Below are 19109 nucleotides of genomic sequence, written 5' to 3'. Positions count from 1 at the left end.
ATGAGAGGCAGACCCAACAAGGTCTAGTTTTGTCCCCATCCTCCTTCCTCCCTGCTGAATTCTACAGGGGCAATGCTGAGACTATGCAGGAGGAGGAAGCGGACAGCCAGGGCCGCCCCCTCGACTGGTTGTTGTAAGAAGGCAGACAGGTGGGGACTGGCTGAGAGCAGGATGAAGCTGGTGGAGCAGTGGCTCATTTCAGTGGCATAGCGTGCGGGGGGGGGGCCCGGCCGCACTGGGCGCAACATCTGGGAGGGGGCACTCGCACTCGCAGCTCTCTGCCCCCTGCTAAAATCCACGGGTTAGGGGGCGCAAATTACTTGCCTTGCCCCGGGTGCTGACAACCCACGCTACGCCACTGGCTCATTTGCTCTAATGGAACAGCTTCCACTGCTAACCGCAGTAGATGGGAAGCAGAGCTCTCTCCCACTGTCTCTGCTGCCAGACCCACTACTGTTTGGATAGTGTGCCCTTCTCCATCAGATTAGGACTCAGTTTAGGTCTCATTTAAATCCGTGTTTTCAGCTGCAACTAAGGGGAACGTACAGAATCCAGCTCTGTGTAACTCTTAAGGACTGGCGTCTTAAGTCTGCTAATTTTCCTCTTTCTGATCTCTTACCTTTTGTGATTTTCAAGCCTGAGGGCAAAGACTGCCTCGTCTTAAATCTGTGTGCTTCGTAAAACAAACTGCAGATGTCTTTAAATTGCCGAGTTGCCTCGAAATCATCCAATATTGGGCAACGAACAAATGGTAATAATTTGCAGAAGGGTAGCCACGCATCAGGTGAGCATCTTCGTCTAATGCCATCCAGTCAGTTGTCTCAGGGAAGCAGGTACCAAGTCCCCCTGGCCAGGATGTTGTCAGCAGCTCTGCTCCTAGGGAAGAATAGTTTTAGGGAGGGCAAAAGAGACAGAAGTGCCACTGACATTGGCTGTAACTTTTCAGAACTTGAACTCGTGCTTGTTTTCCCCTCTTCCCCCTCATTCCCTTTTCCTCATGTGTTTTGTCTCTTTTAGATGGGGAGCCTGAGGGCAGAGACTGTCCTGGCCCTGATTTCTGCAAGCCAGCCATCAAGTCTTTTTGGCTAGAGGATGGGTTGTAAGTGCCATAAACAAACAAACAAACAAACAAACAAACAATAAATATGCTTGCCAATTCAGGATTACACCATGCATCTGATGAGAGAGACTGTGGTCCAGCAAAGTGCTTATGCCACAATACATTTTGTTAGACTTTAAGGTGCCACAAAACTCTAGGGGAAGGCCTGACAGGCAGTAATAAGGCAGATGTTTTGCACCAAAAGGTCTCCTAGGTTCAACCCCTGAAATCTTCAGTTAGGCTAGGAAAGACCCCTTGTCATTTGCTGCCAGCAAATTGTAGGCACTTTTGTAAGTGATAAATAATAATGCTAATACTGCTGTATTTTTAAAACTCAGTTGCTGGTGGTTGTTTTTTTTTGAAAAGGTGTGGGGAAAAAACCATGTTGAGGTTTGGAAAGACATGATGGGAAACTTGGGGGGGAGCTGCACCCCCCCTTCATAAAGCCATTTTGATAGCACAAAAATGTGGCTAAATGTACACCCTGCAGAACAGAAGCCAGACACAAGGAATTTTGTTTTTTTCTTTTCTCTTGCAACCAGCAGGTGCATAAAAATTCATTCTGGTCAACAGTACTCAATTGATAAAAGTCACACGTCTGCAAGAGATTCAGGCTAAGTTAAGAGGGATACAGTGTAGAAAGCTGGCAGTGGTTTGGTGAGTTCCTTGGGTGAGGGTGGGTTTCTCCTGCAGAAAACTTTGCTGCTGCGTCTCAACTGCACACTAGTGATGGCTGGTGCCCATTGGGACTGGTAGGGTGGAAGGCAGGGAGACCAACAGCAGGTGAAGCCAGAGCCAATGACAGGTGGAGCTGCCTCTGATTGGTTGATAAGGAAGCAGGTAGGTGGGAGGTGCCTACGATTAGCCGGGCAGAGCCCCATTTAATAAACCAGCCTCACAGAGCACACATACAAGACACGCAGTGAGAAAAGGAAGAGTGAGAAATGCAAAACTTGCGTATGTAGCTCATGTCTCACTTTTCGCTGCATAGTGAAGAGGGACTCCTGGAGTCCAGAGGAGGGGTCAGGTATATCCTTTATGCCATACAACCGATGCATGCTACCATCAGCAGCAATAGGTAAAGGTAAAGGGACCCCTGACAATAATAATAATAATAATAATAATAATAATAATAATAATAATAATAATAATAATAATAATTTATTATTTATACCCCGCCCATCTGGCTGGGTTTCCCCAGACACTCTGGGCAGCTTCCAACAAAACACTAAAATACAATAACCTATTAAACATTAAAAGCTTCCCTAAACAGATGTCTTCTAAAAGTTTGGTAGTTATTTTTCTCTTTGACATCTGGTGGGAGGGCGTTCCACAGGGCGGGCGCCACTACCGAGAAGGCCCTCTGCCTGGTTCCCTGTAACTTGGCTTCTCGCAGCGAGGGAACCGCCAGAAGGCCCTTGGCAGTGTACCTCCTCAGTGTCCAGGCAGAATGATGGGGGTGGAGACGCTCCTTCAGGTGGGTCCAGTCGCGGCCGACTCTGGGGTTGCGGCGCTCATCTCGCTTTATTGGCCGAGGGAGCCGGCGTACAGTGGCCAGCATGACTAAGCCGCTTCTGGCGAGCCAGAGCAGCACATGGAAACGCTGTTTACCTTCCCTCAGGAGCGGTACCTATTTATCTACTTGCACTTTGATGTGCTTTCAAACTGCTAGGTTGGCAGGAGCAGGGACAGAGCAACGGGAGCTCACCCTGTCGCCGGTATTCGAACCGCCGACCTTCTGATCGGCAAGTCCTAGGCTCTGTGGTTTAACCCACAGCGCCCCCTGCGCCCCTATCGGCAGCAATAGGTAAGGCTAATTTTCCTGATACTGTGGCCTATGCTATGATCTTGCACACACACAAAAAAACAAGACACTGAGGTGGCAAAAGTGTTATTGGGCGTCAATGCTTCCAAGTGCATATGGGGGATTTACATGATTGTTTCTCTCTGTGTGTGTGTGTTTGAGAGAGAGATGGATAGGTGAGTAGGTGAGTGGGTGGGATGTTCAGTGAAGATTTCCCATGTGGAAAGATATAGCCACAAGAACCACCCACTTATTTGCTGAAACGATGCTGCCCATGAACTGTTTTTCAACCCCTCATCTACAGTTTGTGTGAACTAAATATAAGGATCATGCGACACATGCTTTTCAAAATAATTACTTCCTCTCTCTTTTAAGAAAAGGCAGCTGTGGAGACCTCATATCAGCATTGGGATCACAACATGCAGCAAGAGTGTGTCCCCCCTTCCTATCCCACCTCCTGCTGCTTTTTGCCCCCCAGGGGTGCTATATGCATCACCTTCAGGGGAATTAGCAAGGAGGGATATTTAAAGCAGGGAAACGGAGTGGAAAGGGTTAACCCAGGAGTGGGAAATGTGTTGCCCTCCATGTTACTGAACTGCAGCCCCAGTCAGCCCCCCTGAGCCAACACAGCCAAAGTTCAGAGGAGATGGGAGTTGGGGTGTTTGTGTGCAGAGGTCCCCCACTTCTCCATGGGTTCCTCCCCTTGTTCTTTGATCCTGATGAGGCCCCCACTTGGACAGGTGTTTTTCCTAATGCAGAAGGACTGGTGCACATTAAACACGAAGGCTTTTTAAAAAGCAAACTTAACATAAAACTGCAGTTGGTCCTGATGAATTGCACTGATGTGTAAAGAAGGAAAACAGCAGGTGCATATAAAATAACATGAAAATTGCCACTCATACTTCAGTTCCAAAACAGGCATTAGAGAGGGAGACAGACGCTCGTATTGGGGCTGAGGCAGAGAACCACACACCCATTTACACTTTGCCAGCGACTGCATTTTTGACAGGGAAAAGCATTAAATACTAAGAGCTGGCCCTCCTTTTACAAGTGGGAAGCAATGGATAGTATTGCCACCTGCAACGGGATGCTGACTGTTTTCAGGCTACCCAGGCTTAGGTCACAGACAGCATTGATATACCTTGAAGCGATAAACCCAGGAAGCTACAAGGAACTTGGGTGAGATCCTGCCACAAACACTAGCTTGCTACCTGGAATGACGCTCGGAAGAGATGCTGGGTGGAGAGCCACCTGCTATTTACCCCTTTTGGGTGAAACCTTAACAGATGTGTGCCTGGTAGAATAAATAAAAATGCAATGCACTGGAGCCTAGTCTCTCAAGCACCCAATGTTCTTGAATACATTTGGGGTGTTTTTTTAAACAAACATATCTTGAGGGTTGCTTTTCTTTCTTTCTTAGATATCAAAATCTACTGGGCATCAAATATTTATCCAGTGTGGTGGCAGAGATGACAGAATATGAGTATTTCGAGGGTTTGGAGAACAATGAAGCTCCAAGGGTGAAAAAGCACTGTGCTTATTGCTGGCACATCAAAAGCAGCTGCAGTTCAGCGAAGGGCTTCTGGAATCTAAAGGAGGGAAGTTTGCAGTACTTTGCAAGATGCAATCTGGGAGTTAAACGCTTGTTTTTGCAGATCAATAAAAAGACCACCGGTAAATAATATGCTGGATCCTTTATCAGTCAATGAGCAATGCTCAGTGCCATTAGATAATCAGCAACCTATGGACCAAACCCTGGCCTACAAAATCACCGCTTTGCCCACAGTCCAGCCATGACCTCTTTAACCATCACTCTTAAGCCAGGCCTTTCCCCCACACTTAGGCATTTCTTCAAGTTCTAAAGCACCCTCTGGATGTTGTTGGATTTTAGCAACAGCCCAGCACAGAAATTTACTAGGCAAAGCTTTTCCTTTGGCTATTTCCATGCCTCAAAAAGCCGATCATCTGCATGGAAGCCTAGCATTAAAAGGCCCAGGAGCAAGGCTGGCAGAGAGGGAGTGGCAACTTGAGGCTTAGCGCATCATAGCTCCAGAATATCTGCAGACAATTTTGCTGATAGACAAAATGGCAGCACAATATGAGTCACCTAGTGATTGTTTAGGAGAGTCCAAAATGCCATCATCTGCTCTAACCACCACAGACATCTTTCCCAGAGGAAGCAGATCCATGGGATCTCTGTGGATCTCCTGCTTAGTTGAAAAGCATTCCCAGTATGCTTGCAGACAGTCTGTGTGCGTGCGTGCGGTGCTATAGGAAAACCCAAAGTGGACCCTGAATGTCATTCGCACATTCTTAAACAGTGCAAGGCGGCACGTTTTGCACCAAAGAGGGAGGGCTCTAGAATTTTGTTTCAAAACCAGCTGTAAAAGTACAGGCTCGGTCCTGTCTTTCAACATGTTGTAAAACCGCATCTGAAAAGCATGGGCACGGAAGACTTAAGATGTAACCATCCAATTTGGCTCCCTGCTTAAGGTTTTCCCAGCAGAAAGAGGAGCCTCAGGGCAGGGAGAAACAAAAGGCCTGTGGAGCAGAGAGGTTTCTCTTTGGGGCAAGCCAGAGATTTATATAGAGAGCAAAAATAGATTACCGAGAGGAAAACTCCAGTGAAAGAGATACGAGGGTTTCCCCACTCGTTTGACCAAGTGGACTGAGGGAGGGCCTACATGCTACAAGGAATCTGGAGCTGCCACAGAAAACTGGCAGCCCCACAGCAAAGGCCCCCACCCCTCCCACTGTCGTGATGCCATTGTGGTGTGCAGTTCTGCTACCCAACGCTGTGGGGCAGGAATTGGGGGTGGGGTGGGGGACAACACAAACAGCAACGGCGTCAGGTGTGGTTGTGACCAGGGAGCACTTGGCATCTCCTTGGTGAGAGCTGTAATCCAAAACATCTGGAGGGCACCAGCTTGGTGAAGGCCGTGCTAAGTAAACATTTCCTGGATTGATCAGCTGCCTGGTAGATACAGGTGAGCCAGGCTCAGTCGACAGCTGTGTCCGACGCTGAGCACCAGCAGCCGGCTGTGGAGACACTGTGTTGCTTAAGGGAACCATGATACAGTGGGGTCTTCCCACGGCTATACAATCCAACTCTCAGTGATTTTCTAATACTGGGAAGGGCCTTAAAAACATAGACTTGTGTCACCCAGTGAGGGATCCAGCAGCACCATTCTAGGACGACAATTAAAACTGTGCTGATAGCTGCACATCTCAATATATCCTAGTGGAAGATGGCTGGGGGCCATCTTGAAGGAGCTCTTCCAGACCCAAGGCTCTCTGTCCCCCTCTCCCCACCCCATTGCCCTGTGCCACTGCCCCACACTCTCCTTGTTACTCCCAGGGTCCAACGTACTGGCTGTCAAGGCTTCTGGATGAGAGCGCATTACGTCCTGGATGAGACTGCAATACGTAATGCAGCATCGGGAGGAAACTACTGGGAGAGGGAAGGGCTGGGACTGGGGTGCTGGCAGTCACTGGGAAATAAATTGATGTACGTGTCAGATGAGGAAGTTGGCTAGCCTGCCTGGCGCTCCCATTAACACCACTTTAGGCTCTTCTGCGGCTGGCAGTTGGCAAGGGAGGCAATGACAAAGGGGAATGCTTTAAAAGGAGGTTTTGTTTTAAACTGTCCAGAGCGAAAGGGGCTAATGCTGTCCAGTCTCTGAAGCTCGCTCCCTTCTACAGCAGGTGGGAGATGAGCAATGGACATTGTGGTATATTGGTCTTATTGCCGCTCCCCTACCCCAAGCTCTAAAAAAAAACTCAGGCAAAAAAGGGATCTACCTGGAAATCCCCAATACTGGTAAGTTTTATTTCCTTGGCATTGATAGAACGGCGGTTCACAAAGCTCACCTGATATACGAGTGCCTATTTGCAAGCAATCCTATTTGGGGTGGGGGGAGAGGAAACAGCAGAATTAGCCCAGCTGCAGGTGGGAAGAGCTGGGATGGTTTTTGCAAGCACTGTAGATGTACAGGGAATGAATGCCATCACTGTGGCAATAGCTGCTTCTTATCTCTACCTGTATCTTCGTACACATGAACCAGGTTTTTTTTTTGGGGGGGGGGGACCTTTTGGCAACCCAGCTGTTGTTGTACAACATCTCCTATCTGCCTTGCCTCTTGGCTGTGTGGACTGAGACCAAATGGGCAATGCTGTTCACCAATAGCTGGAGGGCAAAAGGTTTCCGGCTCCTGACATTTAATGGTTCACCTTGTGTGGAGCTGGTCCTGACTGCACAGCTCAGTCCAAAGAATATCTTTATTCTATGTGCAGCTTGCATCCCAAAATCATGCAGGGAGAAGGGTTGAGATGGAAACTTCCCCATGTGGAGATAGCACAGGGGAGGAACCCAACGACCAACCCCCCTCGCCTATCATGTTCAGTGTGCAGGGACAGTTGATTATTACATCTGCTGCTAAAAGTTTCCTTTTAAAAAAAAATTATCCGAGCTGTTTACTAGGGATGCAGAAATATGCTCCGTTTACCATGTACATATTTACACAACTATTTTAAAACAAAGGGTAAGTTTTAAAAAGTAGGGCTTGAGAGAGGGAGCCCTGCCACTGCAAGAGCAAACCCTACTGGAAAGAGAGACCTCTTTATCTGTCCTGGCACCTTCTAAACAAGGGAATGTGACACACAAAAACTGCCCTGGTGACACTCTTCCTGATGGGTGAGGAATGGTGGGCCTGTTAAATGATGTGTGCCCTACTATTGGCCTAAACACACTCTAGGACGTACCACCGTTTCCCCATCCTCCGACACCACCGCCACAGCTACCTCTTCCTTCCTAATCTGTTGCTGTCTAAAACAGAAACTGGGACTGCTGAGGAGTACAGCCAACCAGACACAGTGAGGCAGAGAGTCAGGGGGCTTCCTAAACCGCCTTTGGGTCCCTCAGTAGGCTTTTTGGGGGGGAGTATCTTCCTCACAGTGTGGCCCAGAGGAGTTACCTTGGCCTACCCTGGACAACCGGGGCCCTGGGGAGAGGGGGACTTCCAGATTGCCCATAGCAAGAGACCCAGTATAACCACTCAAAATGCAGGACACAGCGAAAAGATGAGAGAGGATAACATGAGCACCGGGAGGCACATTGTGCATGCGGGCAGCATGCCAGAGATCAGACTTAAGACTCCATCTTTTAAGCTACCACCTGCAGCCTTGGTGCCCTTCTTTTGCTGCCTCCTTCTTGTCAGTTACGTCCCAACAGAGGCCTGTGTGCGAAGCTCCCTGATGCAAACGGTGCTCCAAGAAGAATTAAATGTCCCAGAAGCCCTTGGGCTCTCCTGGGATGGAAATAGTGTACCGAAAACCCATCGCTGCAGAAACAAGATGCTGGAGAAGAGGTTGGCTGGACGGTCCTCCTGCTGCTGGAGAGGAACCAGGGACGCAACAGCGCAGACAGCTTTCCTGAGGTGCCGCCTTGAGCTTCCCCCCACGGAGAGAAACATTTTTGTTTTTTTAAAAAGCCATTTAGCTGCAAGACAATCAGATGCGGTAAAAAGTTAAGGGGAGCCTTGAGATATGTCAAGCAGCAGAGTGGATTTCCTAAAGCTATAGCTGGAAGGAAAGCGGGGAGCGGGGGACAGTGTCAGCACTCCCTGAGTGTGGGAAATGTACTTTTTGGGGATGGGAGGAAATGGGTGGAATGAGAAGGTGAGTCCTGCCCATGCCAGCTGGATGACTCTAGGACTATTTCTGCTTTTGCTGGTGCAATGGTCGTCTTCCTCCGACACCACCTTGCCCCGCAGGGAGAGTCAGGGAGGAGGAGGGGGAATCCAGTCTTCGGCAGGGTGTGGGTGTGTATGTGTGTGCTGTCTTCTTCCCCTGGCCTCCATTTCTTCCTGGGTGTGCAAATGAAGCTGGTGTTCTACCTTCGGGTGGAGAAATGGCAGAGGAGGAGGAGGAGGAGGAGGAGCAGAAGGAGAAAGCCCCGCTTCTCCTCTTATTTCACTTATTCTTCGCCATCACCTTGTAGAGTGTGACTCCCACAACGGCGGCGACCGTAGCTCCCAAAGCTACCCGGATCCAGAAGGAGGCGGCTCCCAGGTTGATGTCGTTCAAGTGCCTGCGAGGCAAAAAAGGGAAGCAGCGTTTCAGCCCAAATGATAAACGCAAACTGGGGTGGAGGGAAGGAGGTGTATGGTCATGACTTCCCCCCAAGAATGCTGGGAAGTGTAGTTTGTTAAGTGGGCTGGGCGTTGTTAGGAGACCCCTAGTCCCCAAAGTGAGCTACAACAATGCCCAGGGTTCCCTGGGAAGAGGGACTATTAAACCACTCTCAGGACCCATAACAAACTACACTTCCCAGCATTCTTTGGGGTAAGCCATGACTGTTTAAAGTGGCATCATAATGCTTTAAAGGCACAGTGTGGCCTGAACCATTTCTCTTTATGAAGGCAGAATGTTAGGTTGTTGGGGTTGTTTTTTTAAAAAAAGCATGGAGTCTCGCAAACAAAATACTAAGGGGTCCTTTCCCACAGTCACTCGTTATTTACAGGCCAGGTAGGCTGGGCCAGAGGCATTACGCTAACACTTTGACCTAGCAGGGGTATAAATAGCGTGGCAAGTTCTAAATAATTTGTAGCAGAAAAGAGCCATAGTTGTGCCTTTCTAGGTCATGCTGCTGTGGCACCTGTTCCCATTAATGGAGACCCACATGAAAGGGGGAGGGAATCCAACTTGAAAAAGCAGTGATCTATCTCTGCCTCTGGCACAAATCTTATGCGTTTTCCTAGGGAGGGGAAGGGGGTTAGGCAGGAAGGGTTGTTTACGCTGCTAGTCCTACGGAATACTGTCTGAAAGCCTGAAAGCAGCAGACCATTTAGCAAGCCTAATTTGTCGCTGAGGAGAAAGCACCCCCTTCCACGTAGGAATGGTGTAGGGAAGCACCACTTAGCAAAGGCAAGCGGAGCTATGCTGTGACACGCAGCCTTGCCTTACCAATCCCGACCCTCACCTCACAGCTATCTGCAAGCGCAGCAACCAACACACCTCAAACTTAATGGCTGTCACGTTTCAGCATAAAGTGTCGGGAATGAATACAGGCATTCAGACTTTGTCTGGAGGCGCAAAATTGGTGCAGGACCTGGGAAAGCCGTGAGATATTTGTCCAAAGTTTGGGGAAAGGTAAAATGGTCAGAAGGATGGGCTAGACACGAAGCAGACTGAAAGGAAGCTGAAGCAAAGGGGTAAATGAGGCAAGGTTGTTAGTAATATTGGGAGAGGAGAAGCAAGGGCTTAAGGGGAAAATGGGAGGGGGGAGGCACTCAGCTACAGCTCCCATCCTGACAGCTACATTTTCAGCATCCAAAAGTGATCTATACCGAACAAGACACGCTGGTTGGTAAAAGGAGAGATTTTTTTTTTTAAAGGTCCTTGTAAACAAAAGGATATCATCAGTCACCCAGAGCATTTCGTTCCTAACTTCCCTTCATCATAACATTAATTTTATTGCACTGCCTGCCTTTTCTTCTTCACAGGCATATTAGGAAGATTTAAGAATTGTGGCATAAATAAATAAAGCTCTTAATGCAGAGCCCGAGACTGGCTCAATCTCCCCTGCCCTTTTTGGTTTAACTGGCTATAAATAATGGATTTATCATACTCCTTGGGGAGAAGCTTACATCTAATACCAGCGGGCAAAAAGCAGCGCGTTCCCTCGCAAGCTCCTGGCTTGTTAAAATAACTGACTAGGCCCAAAGCCGCCATCGCAGCGTTGCTCCCAGAAGATGCCGGCTGCAGGGTAAGAACAACAGTGTTGTTCGCCAGGGCCAAATAACGTTCACGATGCTGGGACGGCAAGCTTTTGAGTCACACAGAAATCCTCTTCAGGGTGTGCATTGAATAACAGGGTTAGGGAAACTCACTCAGCCCGAGGGCCACATTCCATTCTGGGTAGCCTCAAGGGCCGCATGCAGGTGATGGCCGAGGCCAGAGGGAAAAATTCATCCAACCAAAGCCCAGCTGCCCACTAAGGAGGACTATAACTAGAAGGAGAACGTTACTAACGGGAAGGTGGCAGCCGTGGCCAGTTTGGCAAAGGCGGCGAGGCTGGGTGGGCCCTGCCCACTGCAGGTGAAGTAAAATGGGGGCGGCAGGCGGTGCTTGTAGCAGAACTCGGCCGGCGAGAGGCCATGTTGTGGCGACGTCTCTGGCAGGTCTGCCTTGCAGGCCACGAAGAGGCAAGGGATCTGCCCGTCCATGTAGTGCTGCTGCAGAGGAGATAGTTAACAAACAAATATCAAGAGAGGCTTTTCTGCTGGATCAGGCCACTGGATCTGGCCCTGCGCTCTGATCTCACCAGATGCCTCAATGGCAAGCCTGCAAGCAGGTCCCAAGCGACACCACACAACAACTCAATTATAAGGGGAATAAAGTTGCTTTGCTGCTGCTAAGAAACCCTTGCTGATCAACTGCAAATTATCCAGAGATCTACCAGTAGATCCCAATCTACTTCTTGTTCACCCCTGCTTGTAGACTTGTCGCCCACCAGTAAACCTACTTGGATGTTCTTGAAAGCACTGGCCAAGCAAAGTGTGCTCCTAACCCCGCTTCCCTGGGAGTAAGCTCCACTGAATTCAATAGGACTTACTTTCTGAGGAGACACAGTTAGGATTTGCTGCTCCTCATCCAAGGGGGGAGCAGGGACAAGGGAAGGAGTACCTTATAAATGCTGGCACAATAGTTGAAAGACTTGTGGTCTGTCACATCGTACAATAAGCAGGCAACATCGCAAGCTGCATCAGACGCCTTCGCAAACTCTGTCTCCACATTAATCTCGTGCAGCTGGCAAGAAATACAGGGAGGAAAGTATATCTGAAGCATTTCAGGACAGTCTTTCTTTTAACATAAAAAATATCTCTCATGTCGCTTCTTCTGAACAAGGGATGGCATTGTTCATTCTTCTTACCAAAAGAAACACACAGACTTCAGGTAACAGATGCACAGGCAACTTGTACACTTAATGATGAATAGGCAATGTTCTTTCAGCTTCTGCTCCCCTATCATTTTCCCCCTACTTCTCTCTCCCTCCCCCCACTAGAATGTAGACTGGAAGCTCCTTGGGGCAGGGACCTGTTTTCTATGTCACTTGTTAAAATGCCATATACATTAATGACAAGAAATAATTATAATAGCTATGAATATGGTAAAGTATATATTTTTTTAAAATAGTTAACAGGAGCCAATGGCAAAGTATTTTATTTACTGCACTCACAACCTGCTTCTACACGGAAGAGTGTCTACCAGAAGTCCCTGGTTCCTGGCCAGATCTGTGCCTGCCACATTAGCTGCTCCCAGACGACTCACTGTGCCCTCTGAAGAGCTACTCTGGGTATCAAAATTGACATGCCCCCCCCCGCCCGCCGCCCACATTTAAGAGAAGACATTGGAAGTAATACCATCAAACTGTTTTGGGAACCCCCCCCCCCCTTCTTTCAAAAGTGGTGTACTATATATAGACCTCCTTGGGAACAGTAATTCAAGAAACGCCTATCAACAGCCCTCTCTGGTCCAGGTGGGCAAACCCACTTTGCAGCCAATGACTAACTGTATCACAGAGCTAGGGGTAGGCAACCTTTTTGGCGCCACAGGCCAGATCCTTATCAGCATAAGGCCCTACGGGCCAAATATGAGAGGTAAGTGGAACATACTGGCTTAAGCAGCCACACCATGCAGGATTTAACACCCCACTCTCCCCTTAGTTGATGGGCAGGAGATTAAACGTTGCTGCACTGACTGCAGGGAACTGGTGTGAACAGCCGCTGCAGTTGAACCTCACTCCCACCCCACCCATCAGCTGATGTCACTGACCCAGGTGGGCGTGGTTTTGAGAAAATGGGCCAAATTGGAACACCTAGCTGGCCAAGACTGGCCCATGGATCAGACGTTCCCCAAGTGTCACAGAGAGAGAATCGCCACAGAAGTGATGTTCGTGTGTACGGATATGTGAATGATGATGTACCTAAGTCTTTTAGGTTAAAGGGGGGGGGGGAACGTTGACATTTTTATGACAATTGACTAAAAACTGACTTCCGTACTTAGGACTTAAGATCAGTGTAACTGAGCAAACTTACTATCAGATGTTTTTCCTGCCCATTGACTTGCACCGTGTTAATTGAATAGAAGGACTCCTTCCCCTTGGATTCCCTTTGGGCCTGGAAAAGGAAGGAGAGGCACAGATTATTTGTATTTTATTTATTACCCACAGGTTCATCACTCAGGAAATAACAGGCAGCAGAGGACAAGAAAAGAGACTTCTAGACTCACAGCCAAGTTCTTCCCAAGGAAGGCTTGCAGGAATGCAGACTTGCCAGCACCTCGGGATCCAATCACTTTGCACAGGAAAACATTCCGATGTGTCTGGCCCTTCTCCAAGTCAATCCTTTTCTCCCGTGTAACTGGAGCAGAAGAAAAGAGGGGCTGGGTGAAATGATGAAGCCTTTCCTTCTTTCCTGCTGCTGGGGACACAGCCTCCAAGCAAGTGTTGTCGTTGCTGGACAGGAGGCAGCTATGATTTTATGGGTGCAATGCTACTGCAATGTGCTCTACGTGGGGCTACCTTTGAAGGTGATCCGGAAACTACAACTAATCCAGAATGCGGCAGCTAGACTGGTGACTGGGGGCAGCCGCCGAGACCACATAACACCGGTCTTGAAAGACCTACGTTGGCTCCCAATACATTTCCGAGCACAATTCAAAGTGCTGGTGTTGACCTTTAAAGCCCTAAACGGCCTCAGCCCAGTATACCTGAAGGAGCGTCTCCACCCCCATCGTTCTGCCCGGACACTGAGGTCCAGCTCCGAGGGCCTTCTGGCGGTTCCCTCACTGTGAGAAGCAAAGCTACAGGGAACCAGGCAGAGGGCCTTCTCGGTAGTGGTGCCCGGCCTGTGGAACGCCCTCCCATCAGATGTCAAAGAGATAAACAACTACCTGACATTCAGAAGACATCTGAAGGCAGCCCTGTTCAGGGAAGTTTTAAATGTGTGACATTTTAGTGTATTTTTGGTCTTTGTTGGAAGCCGCCCAGAGTGGCGGGGGGGGGGGGGGGCAGCCAGATGGGTGGGGTACTACTACTACTACTACTAATAATAATAGTGTACATTGATCACTGGGAGCTGATGCCCATTGGGACTGGTGGGGCGGAAGGCGGGGACAACGGTAGGCAGATCCAGAGCCAATTGCAGGCAGAGCCAACTAATTCTGGTTTCGTTCCCACCTCCTCCCTGCCGAGTTCTACAAAGGCAACACTGAAATGCAGCCGCCTCCCCCGCCCTTCATAACCATTGGAGGGGACAGAAAACCCACAATGCTCAGGCTCATTCTCCATTCAACAGGGAAGCAGGTGCTCGATAGCTCTCGACAGAGGAGGGCAGCAAGCAGAAAGGGCTATAGCTGTGCCAGGACAGAGGAGTCCCCTCTCCTCCCGATTCCAAGGGGCACTGAAGCAGGAATGGGGCCCACCTGTGATGGCGTGGATCTGAGAGTCCTGCTCAGAGAAGATGGGGTAGCCAAGGTAAGCCAGGTGCTCCAGGCAGCGATGGACATCCAGGTAGGCAACCAGCCTAGGGGAAATCCAAACAGAGAGAAGGTTGCCCATTACTGGGATCGCTGGGAGGGCCCGCTGCATGTGAAGCGGACAGGGTGATTGAGGGAAGAGGCAGAGAAGGGCTGCGCTTACGTCCACTGGCAGAGGAATCCATGCAGGGAAAGCAGGCCTTTATCAGTGGTGCATACCGTGTGGTAGAGCTCAGGCCCCCAGGGCATGTAGGGGAATACACTAAAGAAGCTGTGCAGCTCGGCGGGAGAGAGGGCTCCATCACCGTCCTAGAGACACGGAGGGAGAGAAAGAAATGGGCACCTGAGCAGCAGCTCTCCATCGACGGGTTGAGGAAGTCTACCCATTGTCACACAGGGTGGGACCACACGTGGTTAGCAAGATTCAAACAGGCAGTCCCCGAAGTGTCCGTGTTAAATATTCACATTGGTTTTAAATGGCGGGGTTTTTTTAAATTACTCCTTCAGTTTCTAATACTGCATTGCATTGCGATCTGAATTCTACGGAATGCAAATTGTGATACAATGAAGTACAATATGTAAGAGATAAGAGAGTTGTAACAGCTGTAAGCAGGAAGAGCTGTTCAGCAGTGAAATGGACTAAAGGTGGCAACCGTTTTGGTCACAACAGATTGGTCACTGCCTATACTTCAGAAGGGGGTGGACTCTCCTTCACTGGAGGCTTTTAAGCAGAGGTTGGATGGCCATGTGTCAGGGATTCTTCAGCTGTGATTCCCACATTGCAGGGGGTTGGACTAGATGACCCTTGGGGTCCCTTCCAACTCTACAATTCTACAATTTTATGAAAATAAGCAATACAGAAACACAGTCAATACAGCATCTAGCATAGCACAATACGATCGCTACAGAAGGTAGGGGAAAATCATTTAATGGCCCACCGCGACCACCGGTCAAGACCACCAGCTATGTCCAAGTGGTCTGCACGGTGGGTGGGAAGGTTGGGCACTGCTGTTGTTTAAGTGACATCCCTTCGCTCAACTCTGGAACAGCCTACAAGCCTATTTAGGGGCAAGCAGGGCACAAATCAGCCAGACGTGACTCGAGTGCCAATGGGAATCATGCAGCGGAGATCAATGAACTGCAATCCTTGGGGTCGGGGGGTGGCAGCACTGGCAGCAGCATTGTTGTGCACAGCCAAGGTGTGTGTGCTTCTGTGCAGCTCACCTTGTCATGCTTCTCAAACATCTTCTGCAGGAACTGGTAACCAAAGTGATTTAGCTCCGTGGAGCTGTCATGAGGCACCCGGATTCTGAAAGAAAGGAGGGCAGCACTGGTCAAGGCAGGTCCTCAAGAAGCCTGGGACTGACTTTTAAAAACCAAGTAATGCTTCCCAACTTGGTTCACAGGTGGTGCTGTGGGTCAAACCAGAGAGCCTAGGACTTGCTGATCAGAAGGTTGGTGGTCTGAATCCCCGCGACGGGGTGAGCTCCCGTTGCTCGGTCCCTGCTCCTGCCAACCTAGCAGTTCAAAAGCACGTCAAAGTGCAAGTAGATAAATAGGTACCGCTCCAGTGGCAAGGTAAACGGCGTTTCTGTGCACTGCTCTGGTTCGCCAGAAGCGGCTTAGTCATGCTGGCCACATGACCCGGAAGCTGTACGCCGGCTCCCTCGGCCAATAGAGCGAGATAAGCGTCGCAACCCCAGAGTTGGCCACAACTGGACCTAATGGTCAGGGGTCCCTTTGCCTTTACTAATGCTTCCCAACAGGTGAATAATGGCCACCCTCTGAAACGCATGGCTGGAACAAAAGGAGGGGAAACCAAGACTTAGGAATGGAAACCAGTAAAGGACTCTTTCCAGATGGCAACTAAACTTGCAAATGCTAAGGAACAAGCATGGTGGTGCTGGTGGTGGTGGGGGAAATCAGAAGGTGAACACAGAGAATGAGCACCTGCTCAACATGCAGAAGATCTCAGGTTCAATTCCCAGCACTTCCAGCTAGGGCTGGGAATGTATCCTGTCCCAAATCCTGGAGAGTTGCTGCCAGCAATACTGAGCTGTAATGGTCTGACTCACTATAAGGCAGCTTCCTATGCACATGTTCAGAATCATGTATTTCCATATGTCAGTGGTCCCCTCTTTCTCCTTCCCCTTAACATTCAAGAGGGCAACAATTTACGCACGACGGGCAGAGATAGTCGTCTGTCAGCTCCAGGGCATCATCATAGCCAAAGCGACGCAGGATGGTCCACGTAGTCTCATGACGTCCCCTTTGGATGAAGAGCGTATTGAGGAAAAGGAAGCCTGGAAGAGAGGATAGGATTTTGGGTCCCAAGTGCATAGCATGATCAGCAGGCAATGGCAACAGAGATGCCAGAAAAGATGATCTGTAGTGATCTCGCACCACACAGGCAGCAGCTCTGAATCTTCGCGAGATTCGGCCGCTGGGTGCCACTTCCTGGTGCACGCTGAAAGTCACATGACACAGGTGACATGTACCTCTGACTGGCTTGCCCTGACCTCGTCTAGGAGGACGCTGTATCTGACTTTTCCAACTGCTTCCACCATAGGCACCACATACCCTTTGTTTCTATGGTCAGACCCACACTCTGTAACAGGGTTGCAACTAGGCCATGTGTGAGATTTCTGCAGATGGAGTTCCCAGCTAGAAGATCTTGGGCACAGGAGATTCTGGACAAGTTAAATCCCAAACTCTCCTATACAATATTTAATTAATGGATGGAAACCTCAGTCCTGGGGCCCAAGTGTGGCCCATTAGGCCACTTTATCAGGCCCTTAGGCCTCTCTCCAGGCTGCCTAGCCTCCGGTCACACCCCTTACCAGCCCTGCACTGCAACCTCCTTCAGTGTTTTTGTCTGACTGGAATATACCCTTGAATTCTGGCAATGTTTCTTCCTTGCCTTGATGAAACAGAGGGTGTCTGAGTGTGACAAAACTCACTTACTGAACAAAAGGTGACATTCAGACTTATCACTCCACCCACTTTTACCTCTGGCTCCGCCCACTATTGGCAGGTGGCTTCCAGGCGGCTGTCCAGAAGGGAAAGGCTGCCCAGGCTGAAAAAGGTTCCTCATCCCCTGATTTAACCCAATGAGTCTTCCCTGCCTTCTCAGTCGTTCAATTTATTCCCATGTGTAGCAGTAAAAGCACTCCCCATGTTCTCTTTCTGATACTTTTCCTCTCCTGGCGCAACTGCTAAATCGTTCCCCAGCTTGTTCAATCAGAATCAAACGAACACAGACGAACGCAGCAGTGAACAAGGAAGCTCTGTTAAAATGAAAGCTCATTCAAGCAGGAAAACACGCAAAGCAACTGCCTGCAGCCTGTTTCAAACCAACATCAATTTTGCCCTTGGGATATGTGGTCTAAACTGGCTGAGCAGCCCTGGCTTCAAAGGATGCCCCTGAGCTATCTGTGCAGCTCTGCAGTGCTGCTGTCCCTCTTTCTGATTCACCGAGACGGGCTCTAAGATGATCCCCAGAGCTAGGCATGCAAGTTTTCTGCTGGAGTTACCATTGAGGGTCAGTCCGTTGTCCTGGACTCCGTCTGTTGTGTTTTTCCAGACCACCATTTTCACATCTTCCAGAGCCTGGGGTGCCAAAGGATTTCCGAAGCAGGACTTCTACCTCCCAAGAGAAGAAAGAGGGGGCCAAATCAGGAAAATAGGCAGTTCCGATTTTTTTTTTTAAAAAAACCTATTCCATTGGAGCCAAAGGAAGAACCATACCACTTTAGTAGCTACTGTAAGGTTATTACATCCTATATTCAACAATTTCCCAAGTTAGGTAAAATCAGTTCATGCATGGGATCTGACGTTCAATGATTTTAGAATTGCAGCATTTGGGGTGGGAAAGCCAGCACTTCTAGCCTTTAGGAAGACGATAGCATTTATTTATTTCACTTCTAAAGAAACATCCTAATGGGATTTAACAGTAAAAACACCACCACGATGGGTTGTCGCCAACTACCTTTTACTCAAGAGTAGACCCACTGAAATTGATGGACCCAAGTGACTTCATGTCCATTAATTTCAATGGGTCTGCTCTGAGTAGATCTAGCACCGGCTACAACCCAATAAAAACAATTGCAGATTCAATACAGGTCCAATAATTGGTGAAATCTCAGAAACTGAGAAAAAAGAGACCTGCTAAGCCTCTGCTGTTGCACCTTGTCTCCCCACCCAAAATTAAATTATCCAGTATGCACACATTTGCATATAAGTTTTAGAATCTGGGTCTTTCAGGAAAGCTGGAGCTAAGAAACCAAATTTGACAGCCTTGTGCAAATAGCTGCTGACTCAAGCTTTCACCTTGCGAGAAGAATGGAGATGCAAACTCAGGTAAACACTACAGTTCCTTTTCCATTGACTGGAAAATGTGATTTTTCCTCCTCTCACCTGCTTCATGGAAGAGGAACCAGGAGAATTCACGTCTGCAACGTTATACAGTTGGTGAAAGCAGGTTGTTGGCAATACTAGCCAATCCTGCTCCTGCTCAAAGCAGACCCACTGAAAACAATGGACATGATTCACTTAGGGCCATGAATTTCAGTGGGTCTACTCTGTGTATAATTTAGTTGTATGCAACCAAGACTGTTGATTGCCAGCAGCTGATTGTCAGAATAAATTCCTAAGAAGTCAAGACTTAAC

At 48.9% G+C, this 19109-nt stretch overlaps 1 protein-coding gene and 1 long non-coding RNA gene across 2 annotated transcripts in view; both read right to left on the bottom strand.

Moving 5' to 3' along the window:
• Positions 1 to 1611: 1611 nt before the first annotated feature.
• On the bottom strand, positions 1612 to 2462 carry LOC310664755. Its single transcript, XR_014505051.1, has 2 exons — positions 2163 to 2462; positions 1612 to 2103 (listed from the first exon to the last, which is right to left on the bottom strand). It is a non-coding gene; the product is annotated as an uncharacterized lncRNA (long non-coding RNA).
• Positions 2463 to 6701: 4239 nt separating this feature from the next.
• The window catches only part of RHOT2 (ras homolog family member T2), a 30653-nt gene continuing 18245 nt past the window's right edge, over positions 6702 to 19109 (bottom strand). The window contains exons 10-19 of the mRNA XM_083414116.1: positions 17975 to 18083; positions 16624 to 16744; positions 15666 to 15750; positions 14605 to 14750; positions 14388 to 14488; positions 13194 to 13324; positions 13001 to 13081; positions 11589 to 11711; positions 10935 to 11137; positions 6702 to 8991 (exon numbers count right to left, since the gene is read on the bottom strand). Coding sequence (XP_083270242.1) covers positions 8874 to 8991; positions 10935 to 11137; positions 11589 to 11711; positions 13001 to 13081; positions 13194 to 13324; positions 14388 to 14488; positions 14605 to 14750; positions 15666 to 15750; positions 16624 to 16744; positions 17975 to 18083 — 1218 coding nt within the window. The 3' untranslated portion in view covers positions 6702 to 8873. The remainder of the gene's footprint in view (positions 8992 to 10934; positions 11138 to 11588; positions 11712 to 13000; positions 13082 to 13193; positions 13325 to 14387; positions 14489 to 14604; positions 14751 to 15665; positions 15751 to 16623; positions 16745 to 17974; positions 18084 to 19109) is intronic.

The sequence above is a fragment of the Podarcis tiliguerta genome, assembly GCF_965153285.1.
Source record: "Podarcis tiliguerta genome assembly, chromosome: 14".
NCBI classification, from domain to species: Eukaryota; Metazoa; Chordata; class Lepidosauria; order Squamata; family Lacertidae; genus Podarcis; species Podarcis tiliguerta.
This window is presented reverse-complemented; position numbering and strand designations above follow the sequence as displayed.